Source organism: Saccopteryx bilineata, chromosome 6, assembly GCF_036850765.1.
Source record: "Saccopteryx bilineata isolate mSacBil1 chromosome 6, mSacBil1_pri_phased_curated, whole genome shotgun sequence".
Taxonomy (NCBI): domain Eukaryota; kingdom Metazoa; phylum Chordata; class Mammalia; order Chiroptera; family Emballonuridae; genus Saccopteryx; species Saccopteryx bilineata.
The window spans coordinates 48,936,338-48,949,394 of record NC_089495.1 but is presented as its reverse complement, the minus strand read 5'-3'; the positions used below and the strand labels follow the sequence as shown (position 1 = coordinate 48,949,394).

Below are 13,057 nucleotides of genomic sequence, written 5' to 3'. Positions count from 1 at the left end.
GGAAAATGCTGTCCAAGGGGCCCTATACTACAATCTGTCCCTTCATTTAGAGTTAACCCTCAAGGACCCCTACCAGGACAACTTTGGCAAATGGATGTTACTCATATACCTTCATTTGGCAAACAGTCCTATGTCCACGTTACAGTGGATACATATTCTGGATTTATAGTAACCTCTGTCAGAACAGGAGAGGCTGCTAAGCATGTTATAGCTCATTGTCTGTATGCATTGTTCTATTATTGGATTTCCTAAACTGGTTAAACTGAAAATGCTCCTGCATATGGAGCAAAAGCATTTACTGTATTTTGTCATTCTTATAATCTTTAAAGTTGTTAAGGTATTATTAAAGTGTACCCAGCAAATATTTTAAGGTCAATTTAAAAAAATTTAAAAGGGGGTAGTCATATCCTGAAACTCCTACGGGTCTACCATATCATGCTTTTTACTTAAAAAAAAAAATTGAAATTTCTTTTGAATGCTGATGAACAGGAGACACCAAATCTTTTTTGCCTGCAAATTACTACCTTCTTTATTTGATCCAGCTAATAACACTGTTTTGTCTTTTTCCAAATAGCTCCAGATATATGAAAAAGATTTATATAGGCAGATGGGGATCCTCAAACCCCTCAGCGAGTTCTTCTGAGCATGGCTTTTAAGATACCTAGAGGCAGAAAAAGCCCAATAGAGATCAGGGGAACTACCAGCTTTTAGGACACGCCCTTAAAGGCTCCAACGCCCCAAAGGGGTCTCATAGGATGCCATCTGGGTCCTGCTTCAATAGTGGAAAGGAAGGTCATTGAGCTAAAGCCTGCCAGACTTACATGCCTCTGCTGTGAGGAAACAGGGACACTGGAAGGTAGGCTTCCCCCTCGCTCTTCTAAGGGAGGGTTCAGTCTCTTCCAGCCCTGCTCCAGCCACCTATGACCTAACCTTGCCCAGAATGCTGGGGTTTGCCACTGAAGGCTGAAGGTGCTCAGGGCCGTCAGCCCAATCTACAACACTGTGGATGAGCCTAGGGTATTTCTTCCAAGAAGCAGGTAAACTGATCTCATTCGCACAAGGGCCACTTAACTATGTCTTGCCTGAATAGTCAGGTCTTTTATTCTTCCCTTGAGGATCTCTGTTGTAGGTGTTGATAGTCCTATTTTCTGCTGCTTTGCTTAATATATAGTGTTTCCTTTATTCCTCCTACCTCAATGCCCCACTCATATTTCAGGCTAGGACGTACTCCAAATTTAGAGCTCTCTTTCCCCCTTTTGCCAACTTCTATTATGAATCTACCTTTGCCACCCAGCTTAGTGTATCCCAAGGTTCTCTTTACCAAGCCACAGTCACAGAGCTCCAGGGAAAAGCAACCTGGTCTCATCTCTCCAGGCAGAGGAGAACAGAAGCTCCATATCCACGCATGCTGCAGATGGCTTTTCCAGTCTACCTTAACCATTACCAGCTAGAGGCAGCTGTCATTGGGACTTGGACGTGAGCTGCAAAGTATAGAATTGTGACAACAATTCCAGTGCCATGCAGACTTTTCCTGGATGTGGACTTTTCCTGGACTCCTGCTCCTTGTGCCAGCTCCTAACAGACTGAACTGTGGTTGGGTTGCATTTTTCAGGGATTTGGCATGGTGTTGGGGCCAACTTGGGCTTGGTGAACATGTTAAGGACACTACTCTTTTATAGATTCTTGCTGTATTGGCCAACAGTTTGCTTAAAGGCTTTAATAACTGTAAAAAAAATAGAAGACTAGATAAAGAAGATGTGGCACATATACACCATGGTATACTATTCAGCCATAAGAAATGATGACATCAGATCACTTACAACAAAATGGTGGGATCTTGATAACATTATAGGGAGTGAAATAAGTAAATCAGAAAAAAACAAGAACTGCAGGATTCCATACATTGGTGGGACATAAAAGTGAGACTAAGAGACATGGACAGGAGTGGGGTGGTTACGGGGGGTGGGGGAGGGAAAGAGGGAGAAGGGGAAGGGGAGGTGTAGGGTTACAAAGAAAACTAGATAGAAGGTGATGGAGGATAATCTCTCTTTGGGTGATGGGTATGCAACAGAATTGAATGAAAAGATAACCTGGACATGTTTTCTTTGAATATATGTACCCTGATTTATTGATGTCACTCCATTAAAATAAAAATATATTTATTAAAAAAAATCTGGTGATAATTTAAATTTCTCTCTTGTAAAAGTCACATATTCCTTTCCCCTCTTTTCTTATATCACACGTTGGTCATTCTGGGTTGAATTTTTCTGGTATTCTGTAGTATATACTTTAATTAGGTATTTTCAATTCTAACAAAGTTTTCTTGAATTATAATTTTTAGTATTTTTCTTTGCTTTAGTTTTCTTCAAAGACTCCTCTTATCAATATTAAGATGGCCTTTGTTTATCTTTAAGATTTGTCATTTTCTCATGAATCTTTTAAAAATTTCTCTATCTTCTGATATTTAAAACTTTAAAAAGTTTTCTCCTCTTACTCTGTATATCTTATTAAGGCATTATCTGTTTTCTCTATTGACTTTCATATTCCCTCTAATTTAGTCTTCATTTTTGAAATGATTTTCTTTTTTGTTTCTGAGTCTATCCTGAGGTCTGTCACCTCACTTCTAAGCATTTCTAATTCTGATTTATGTTATTTCATGTTCTGTACAATTTTTAAATGTCTTTTAGCTTGTTTTGAAATAGGTAAAAGTCTTTTTTATTTTTTTCTTCGAGAGAGTGAAAGAGAGAGAGAAATAGGCAGGGACAGACAGAGATGAGAAGCAGCAACTCATAGTTGCAGCACCTAAGTTGTTCATTGATTGCTTTCTCATATGTGCCTTGACCTGGGGGGCTGTAGCCAAGCCAGTGATCCCTTGCTCAAGCCAACGACCTTTGGGCTCAAGCCAGTGACATTAGGCTTCAAGCCAGTGACCTTTGGACTTAATCCAGCGGCCTTGGGGTCATGTCTATGATCCCATGCTCAAGGTGGTGACCCTGAGCTCAAGTTGGTGAGCCTGCGCTCAAGCTGGTGACCTTGGGGTCTTGAACCTGGGTCCTCAGTGTCCCAGGCTGATGCTCTATCCACTGTGCCACCTCCTGGTCAGGTGAAATAGGTATAAGTCTTGATCTGTTGGATTGGCATCTTTCTCTTGTTCTTTTTTTTCTCCATAGATGATATCCTAGTCCTTGTTTTTTTTCTTATGAAATCATTTTATGGAATTTTATCTTGATACTTTTATTTTGTTTAGTTTTATGTGTGAAATTAGTTTCCCTCTATGTTGTTTTTAAAAGAAGTATATATGTTTTAAAATCAGAGTGCATGTCCAAGAAGTCCAAGAAGTTTAATAAAGATAGAAACAGTAGGAAAAGATTTATTCTGAGGTCTTGAAAAGATAAATTAGCCTTGTAACCTCTCTATCATTCTTTTTGATGCTCATATATTTATCACCATATTCAGTGGGTAGTCCTTTCTATCTGCAACTATGTGCTTTTGAGATAACTATTTTAAAAGCTTTCTCTCTGATTCATTTTTTTATGTCACATGGTACACCAGTTCTTGAACTGACCTTTTCTACCAGAAACCCTTTCTTTCTTTTAGTAGAGAATACATTAAAGGTCAGCATCTGGGTCCTTTGAGCAGTTCAGCAGGTTTTCCATGGCTGTATCTCTCCTATTTGACCCTGGTTTTACAGTTATCTACGTATTAATTTTTGGTGAGCCTAATGTGTATAGTTTTTTTAAAAAAACCGAATTCTTAGTATAGCAGTTTATTAACTGTTTCAGTGTCTCTAAGAATTAATTATATATCATACACTTAATTTTTACAGATGGTGATTATTTCTATTTTTCATTTGTAACATTAGGGCTATTGTAAATTAAATCTCATTTTTTCCCTAACATACTACTCAAAACCAACCCCCTTTCCCATTCTTCTATCAAAATTAAACCAGAACATAACAATCACAGAATTTAGGGAATGAAAGAAATGTTACAGCAGTGATTTCAGCTTTTTATAATTTCTTTCCTGTGCATCACTGGTAAATTGTTTTACAAAGATGATGAAAAAATGACTTTTTTCATAAATGTAAGACATTTTATCTGCATTCAGGTCTTATATTTATCATTCATGGTAAATAAAAAGCCTATTTTTAAAAGTAAACTGTATGGCATAATGAAAAGACTCACCACTAACTACTTAAGGGAAATGAATAATAAGGTGGATGACAAAAGATACAGGATTAAGAGAAGAATATCATATAGTACTAGTGGATAAATTCTACCCTTAACTTCTAAGTCACACAAATGAATTTAGTCAAGAACTCAGATTTTTGAAATATGCTTCATCACTTTGAAATTACCATACTGTTTTACTCTAACCTTATCCTTGCTTTTCCAGTGAAAGAATTATGGGGACAGGGGCTAGGATACTGCTTTCTAATTTTGCTTTAATTACATGTAAAGGGTAACACAGGGAGTACTACCAAAACATAGACATATAAGAAGTTAGTTCATTGAAACATCAAGTATTACCTGGCTTAGTACTGGCTATTTTTCCATTGTGGTGAATGGACAAAGAAAGAATAGTCACTAAATACTTGATGTGAGCTTTTTTTTCCCTGGTAATTTTGTATTTGAAGGTAATTTTCTTCAATTAGAATGCATGAGAAAAATCTGGTAAATCAGTGGTTCCTGGACATTGGGCTATTGTTAATCAGCAGTTTTACTCTAATCATAATGTATTTTGGGTGTTCTCATTTATGTTATTTCTTTGACTTTTTGTCAGTCTATACTGATTACTTGATTACATCTGCCTGGCATAGTTGTATTTAAAACAGCATTTATAATAAAAATACCTCTACTTTAGGATGTAAAATGAGACTATGCAAAGACAATTGAGAGTTAAAACATCATTATTTTCTCTTGACTCAGTGTTTAGTGGGTTGTAGGTTTGGGATAAAAAGAAATGAATATGATTACTGCTGTGGTCTCAAATGACTAGCTTATCCAGGTGGAGCCATAGAGGATGTGGAGATGTAAGCCAACCGCCACTTTCCCTTCTATAGGGCAGCCCCACTTTTTATGTGTTTTACATTTTTGAGGGTTTTTTGGTAAGATTTTTTTTTTTAAGAGACAAAGAGAGAGTCAGAAAGAGGGATAGATAGGGACACAGAGACAAGAATAGAGAGAGATGAGAAGCATCAATCAGTTTTTCGTTGTGACACCTTAGTTGTTCACTGATTGCTTTCTCATATGTGCCTTGACCGTGGGCTTTCAGCAGATCGAGTAACCCCTTGCTTGAGCCAGCGACATTGGGTCCAAGCTGGTGAGCTTTTGCTCAAACCAGATGAGCCCACGCTCAAGCTGGCGACCTCAGGGTCCCAAACCTGAGTCTTCCGCATCCCAGTCCGTCGCTCTATCCACTGTGCCACTGCCTGGTCAGGCTGGTAAGATTTTTTTTATAAAAGAAAATAAGCTTCTATTAAAATTACACAAACATTTGATGTATTTTGGGGTTCTGTGGACCTCACTGTTTTTTTATTCTAATGTTCTCTTTTTATCAGGACTTCTGGACAGGGAATAAGAACTAACAGTTGTGGCACTTAGCTTGATGTTTTTTACATTATTGTTTTATTCACTGCTTCAGTCAAACTTGCAAGGCGGCTATTATCCCCATTGTCGCACAAAGAAAAGCATGGTTTAAACTAAGAATCTAAAAATGCCTTTCTTCTGTCTTGCTTTTGGACTGGAGGGAAAGAATACATCCTGAATTTAAAGGCTTTGGCTTTTGAATACATTTTCTCTGAATGACTTCATCTGCAACTTTTAATTACCTCCTACATTTGATGCCTTTAACAATCCATGTCAGCCTGAACTTTTATACCCTGTAGACCTCCCTATCTGCCTTCTGAACACGGGCACTTGACTATCTCACAGGCATTTCAATTCTGGCATGTGTAAAATTGAAGTCATCTCATTTCCCATTTATCTCCTCATATATTCTTTTTGTTGATTCCCTGTTCTACTTCCACCTCCTTCTAAGGGTGGGTTTAGGGCCTTGATGGCCCAGAGAGCAATTGGAACAACACTGCAGTAGCTTCTGTGGATAATATTCTCATCAGGGGGATGAAGCTCCTTTCCCAAACCAAGAGTCCTTTCAGGCAGCAGTGCTAATAGATAGAATATGAAGTGTGAAGTACAGTATTTGTTATTTATATGGACTGAAGGGCATGGGAGAATCAGCAGTTAGGCACCTTACACTGACCATGCCCAGCATACAATCTGGTTTTCCTTCTTCACATTTAACCTCAATTCTTTACCTAATGAACTCATCTTTTACCTCAGCAAACCTCCAACTTTACTTCTCTAAACCACGTCCGATGGTGGGACTAATTACATAGGTTTATTTTGTTGTTATTTCCTAATTATATTTTCTTCATTAGCATTTTATTTATAATAACGTAAATACGGAGTGATGGATCCATTACTGGGGATTAAATGTGATGTGTGCAGAGCAGTTTTTACTGAAATCATAGCCTGGTAAATTGCCACTGTATTCTTGACTTCTTCTGTTGGTCACAAGGATATAAACATTCTGTACTTTATTTTGTCTATTTCTCCGAGGTATTGGTGATCTGTTCACATTCCCTTGAATTAGCTGATATCCTGTGGTTTCATCCACATTATCCCCTGCGTTTAGCTCAGAGTCTGGCACAGAGTTGGTATTCAATAAAAATGGTATTTGTGTTGAGCTAGTTGAAGACTGTGCTACAGAGAATTGAGAATACAAATGATTATAAGGCATTTTAAAGGTAAACGTACTGTTTAGATTGGGTGGCAGGGTATATAAATATAACACCATCGAAGTTGCTTTTTCAAAGAAAACTGTTAATGTCAAGCAAGAGTTACTATTTTTATTTTTCTTTGACCCAGGTTTATTTTAAATATGTTTGTGCACATCTGCTATATACAATACAGTATTATATATTTTAATGTATATAATCATTTATATAATTAAATGTTTACTTTCAAGTTATTTTTGGTAGGTAAATAATTAGTAAGTTTATATATGGGTTTTTCTTTTGATAAAATTGTGACTTCATATCAAGCACTATAATGCTTTTGTTGTAAATTTCTACTTTTATTTCTCCATAGGCAGCAGAGGATGTCATTTTCATTGGACCTGACACGCATGCTATTCAAGCCATGGGTGACAAGATTGAAAGCAAATTGTTAGCTAAGAAAGCAAAGGTTAACACAATTCCTGGCTTTGATGGAGTAGTGAAGGTGAGAAACTACTTTACTCTGATCTTTATAGCACATTTCCTCAGGGTAAACGTTTTGTCAAAAGTGTGATAAAATTCAATTATTGCTTTTTAAAATACACATGTGTAGATGAAAAAAAAAATCAATGTCACTTACAGTTGGATTATTTTAAATGACATAAGTTAAAAAGAGTAAGAGACCACTTAGGCATTGTATTTAATGATTTGATATTGGCTCATACTTTCACAATAGAAATCTTGGTGATTTACAAATATGCTGTTAGATCTCTGGATTTTATTTAATGTGGCGTATAGATAACATTTGAAACCTTATAATGTTATATATATCTTTATATTAAACTTCTGTCCATATGCATAAAATGTGTGATGTAAATATGCTTCTGGTGGAAAATGGTATAGCTGTGATTGATTATAGAGCCCCAAAATAACTCCTTAGCAAACAAGCAGCTTCAGCAGCTGAGGGCTTCCAGAATGCAGAAACTGGAGTGTGTGTCTTGTCTCCCAGTTCCCACCCCTATTTACACTGCTACAGTTTACTTAATTTTCTTTCTGATCCATTTACTTTCTTCTTTCTTACTTCATGCTAGCACCAAACTCCAGTTACTGTCATCTACTCTGGATTACTTCATCAACCTTGTAATTGATCTCCTTGGAGCCAGTCTTGGTTCTGACCAATTAATTTTGGACACCACAGCTTGTCTTTTACAGTTGTGGTGTCTTTAAAAAGTCCAGATTTGATCATATGCCTGTGTTTAAAATCTCTTGAATGACTACTCATTTAAATATTTTAAATAGCTGGACTTTGTTTCTCTCTTCAAACTGATATTATGCCTGTTTACCCTGTGCACTGTATGCAGTAACCATATGTGACATCTTTCAGATTCTTCTGAACTTAATTCTGTCACGAGTGTTGATTTTACTTTTGTATTCATTCTTGATTGTCTCCTACTTGTTGTTGAGGTCTTGGCTCAGTGGTAGAGCATTGGCCTGGCGTGCAGAAGTCCCGGGTTTGATTCCCAGCCAGGGCACACAGGAGAAGCGCCCATCTGCTTCTCCACCCCTCCCCCTCTTCTTCCTCTCTGTCTCTCTCTTCTCCTCCCGCAGCCAAGGCTCCACTGGAGCAACGTTGGCCCGGGAGCTAAGGATGGCTCTATGGCCTCTGCCTCAGGTGCTAGAATGGCTCAGGTTGCAACAGAGCAATGCCCCAGATGGGCAGAGCATCACCCCCTGGTGGGCATGCCGGGTGGATCTCGGTTGGGCGCATGCAGGAGTCTGTTTGACTGCCTCCCTGTTTCCAACTTAAGAAAAATACAAAAAAATTCCCCAAGACCCCCAAAAACCTAACAACATGTTAGTAAAGGAATGCCTCAGTGATGAACATATTAGGTCTTTATGCCAAGATCTAATATGTTCCACACAGAGGCATTGCTCTACTGGTATGTTAGAGTAGGCCCTGTGCTGCATTTTCTCTGGTACCCTGCACTTCTCCCATCACATCTGAAATCATTTACTCACTCATCTATTCAGTAAAAATTTAACAAGTACATACTATTTGTCCAACATTGTTGGAAATGTTGTGGATATATACTGTTCTCATGGAGCTTTCACTTGAGAAGAAGTAGACAGACAGTAAACAAAAATATATAGTACATGCTATGGTGAAACATAAGAGAAAGAATGGGGAAAGGGAATGTCATCTAAAGAAATGACAGGACAGAGATTCCAAGATGGCAATGAAGTAGGTGGAGATTTCAACTGCCACCTCCCAGGACCAAATTGGGTTACAACTAAATTTAAGAACAATCATCTCCAAAAACAAACTTTGGACTAAGTGAAGAGGAGTCCATTACCAAGGAATCACAGAAGTAGCCACATCAAGACTGGTAGGAAGGGCAGAGATGCAAAAAGGACTCCCAGGAGTGAGCTGCAGCAGTGGGTTCAGAGTGACTCTCACTGTGGGGAAGTTTGCCCTGAGAGGGGAAGGTCCTAAGCCCCAGGTTGGTGCCCCAGCCTAAAGTACCAGAGGCTAAAAGAGGTGCTCACATAGCATTTTGTTGTGAAAAGAGTGGAGGTTTCTGTCTGTGAGAAGGAGTTGGGAGCTTTCAGACATGCAGGCTCAATCTTAAAGGGCCAGCACAGAAAATCTCATCCATAGCCACTTTCCCAGGGCTGTGGCAGAGGGAGGGCTAAGAGGACTAGAGTTGTGTGAGGGGAGTGTGAAGTTTGTGGCCCGGGAAGAGACACTGTGGGAGACCGCCACCGAAACACCAGTGCTGAGTCATTCTCCAACACCACAGTCACCATATTTCTTGGGTGGAGCAGTCCACTCTGTGCGGCATTAGCCTGGGGGAAAGTAACTGCCCTCCCCTCAGGAATCTCTCCTGCCAGGAAGCTGGGGGCACATTAGCAACTCAGTTTTCTGGCACTGAGCTTGGAGCATCCCTGTACTCTCCCGAGACTATGACTGGTGCTTCTGTCTGATGGGAGATTTGGTAGAAACTTCCCAGATTGTGGGCAGATTACATCTCTGGGTTTCAGGCCACACCCACCAGACTCCTGGTGGCCACACCCTACTGAGGTCTGTGAAAAAAGTCAGGACAGACTGACACCTGGGGCTGAGGGGGGATGGGAGCCACACCTACCACTCTTCCTCATTCCCAGATTGCCCAGGTTCTAGACCATTCCAGAGGTTTTTTTTAGTTGGCTGAGCCCAACAAGCAGACAGAGACAGCAGGAGGTGGCTCTTAGAGAACCTTGGGCCTTTTGCTGATATTCCCTAAGGCCAACCTAGTGTGTGGCTTGGTATTTCCATGTGCAGCTGGGTCCAGCAAAGGCAGCCATAAACTCTGGATTGCTTGTACCACCAAGAAGGTTGCTGAGTGCCAGTCATTGGGCAATGGTACCTGGTCCATGCTGAGTTCACTTCAGGGGAGCCCAGGGGCTGACACATTCAGTGGCCAGCTGTGGTGGGTATCGAGTAACAACGACTAACAATGTCTCTTGCTGGTGGTGAGTTCTAAGGGAGCCCTTAGGGCCCAGCTGAGGCAAGTTCTGCTTTCTGTGCTCAGCACTGGCACAGTGGCTTGTGTGCATTGGACATGGTGGAGCTTCACAATCAACCGGCCTGGGTGCCAGATATCCTGCCCTATTGGGCTTGGTTCCACAGGGGGAAGGGAGAGAGACTTGTAGTATAGACATTTAAAGTGTGGGTCTCTATTGTTGGGTGTGGAACCTATTGTTGAGACTGGTCAAGTGGCTTACCCACTTTCTGTGGGGTGCACAGTCAGTTCTAGGGGAGGACTCTCTCAGACCAGGGGCTTCCAAGCTAGAAGAACTTCTACAGAGGGGATTGTCAACCCTGCCCAGTATGTACCTGCAGCTCACCTTGATGGGGAGAAATAGAATTGGAGTATCCAGCAGTGTCTGAGGGATTGGGCTCGATTAGGGCCAGTGTCCCTGAACTGAGCTCCTCAGCAAGAGACCCCTGAAGTACGGGCTGCCACTAATGTTGTATTCCTAACATCAGCAGCCCTAACCCACCAAGTCTGCAACCTGTAGAGTGGTTGGTGGGGTGAGGCCAGTCTGAGTCCATACTACAGTCTCTCTACGGAAGACTCTGGGAAGACCATGCAGCTGCAAGAGGAGGTGGAGAAGCTGAAAAGTTGAGGCAAATATTATGGAGCTTGGGCTTTTATGGAGCTGCTGTCAGCTCTAAGCAGGAGAAAGCTGATTCTTATATGCAGGTTGGCCCCTCCCACACTACTCAGGCATAGAAAACAAATATACAAACAGCAAACAGAGCAGTAGCTCCAGACAAGTAGCCCATGGAGGTTTACGAACAACTTCTGATGACAACCCAAGAGGGCCCAGAACCAACACAACAACTAATGGGTGGTAGACCACACCAATACTAAATTCAGCTAGTTACACAAGCAACACGCCCAAAGGAGGAGTCCAGCAAGTGACAGACATGGTGGAGAAATAAATATGCCCAATAGGACAGATGTTGCACAGATTCTAATACATGTGATCTAGGTTGATTACATAGCCAGCCAGCCTGAAGGGATGAATACACCCATTAAAAGGCCAACTTTCTTTAATACTCACATACAACAGGAGGGTAAATATAACCCTCAATAAGCATTCCTAGAGCAAGGAACTCAAGTTATTTGGAGGTCAGTACCACTGAGCATCTTCCTCAGAACAAATTTTAAAGTCAGCAGAGCTATGTAATACAGAAACAAAATGGACAGACAAAAGAAATATGACTCAAATGAATCAACAGGAGAAATCTCTAGAAAAAGAACTAAATGCAATGGAAGTAACCAAACTACCAGATGCAGAGTTTAAAATAATTAATGGTTATTAGGATGCTCAAGGATTTTAGAGCAACAATGGATTATCACAATGAGAACTTAAACAAAGAGATAGCAAGCATTAAAAAGGACATTGAAATCTTAAAAAAGAACCAGTCAGAAATAACAAGTATAATATCAGAAATGAAGACTGCACCAGAAGACATCAATAATGGGCTAGATGAAGCAGAGGATTGAATCAGAGATTTATGGGACAAGATAAATGTAAACCCAGAAGCAGAGCAGCAAAAGGGAAAGCGGCTCAGAAAGACTGAGGAAACTCTAAGAGAGCTCTGCGACAACATGAAGAGAAACAACATCTATATCATAGGAGTTTCTGAGAAGAGAGTGAACAAGGGATAGGAACTTGTTTGAAGAAATCATTAACTGAAAACTTCCTAAATTGATGAAGGAAGAGTCATACAAGTTCAAGAAGCACAGAGAGTTCCCTTAAATATGAACCCAAGGAGGCCTATACCAAGGTACATCATAATTAAAATGCCAAAGTTAAGAGATACAGAAAGAATACTAAAAGCTGCAAGAGAAAAGCAGTTAATTACCTACAGAGGAGCTCCCATAAGGCTGACATCTGACTTATCAAAAGAAGCACCTCAGGCCAGAAGGGATTGGCAATAAATATTCAAAGTGATGAAAAACAAGAACCTACCACCAAGACTACTGTATGTAGCAAAGTTATCAATTAAAATTGAGGGATAAAAAGCTTCCCAGATAAAAAAGGCTCAAGGAATTCATTACAGGCAAATCAGTACTGCAGGAAATGTTAAGGGGCCTTCTATAAAAAGAACAAAAAAGAAATTGAGAGAAAGAAGATTATAAATTTAAAGAATAAAATGGCAATAAATAAGTACATATCAATAATAACCTTAAATGTAAATGGATTAAATGCTCCAATCAAAAAACATAAGGTAGCTGTGTGGATAAGAAAACAAGAGCCATATATATGCTGTCTACAAGAGACCTACCTCAGAATAAAAGATACACATAGACTGAAAGTGAAGGGATGGAAAAAAATATTTCACGTAAATGGAATAAAAAAAAGCTGGGGTAGCAATACTTACATTTGACACAATAGTCTTTAAAACAAAAGTTATAAGGGACAAAGAAGGTCACTACATAATGATAAAAGGAGCAATTGAAGAAAATAATATAACCATTATAAATATTTATACACCTAATACAGGAGTATTTAAATATATAAAGGAGATTTTGATGAACATAAAGGGCAAGCCTGACAGCAATACTATAATAGTAGGGGATTTTAATATCCCACTAACATCAATGGATAGATCCTCCAGACAGAAAATTAACAAAGAAACAGCAGCCTTAAATGACACAGTAGATCAGCTGGATTAAATGGATATCATTTCACTCCAAAGCAGCAGAATATACATTCTTTTCA

General features: G+C 39.6%; 1 protein-coding gene across 2 annotated transcripts in view; it reads left to right on the top strand.

The window, feature by feature from the left end:
- Positions 1 to 13,057, top strand: part of PCCA (propionyl-CoA carboxylase subunit alpha) — a 450,416-nt gene that overhangs the window by 142,691 nt on the left and 294,668 nt on the right. For both annotated transcript variants that reach the window (XM_066234359.1, XM_066234358.1), the window contains exon 7: positions 7,152 to 7,283. In XM_066234359.1, coding sequence (XP_066090456.1) covers positions 7,152 to 7,283 — 132 coding nt within the window. The remainder of the gene's footprint in view (positions 1 to 7,151; positions 7,284 to 13,057) is intronic.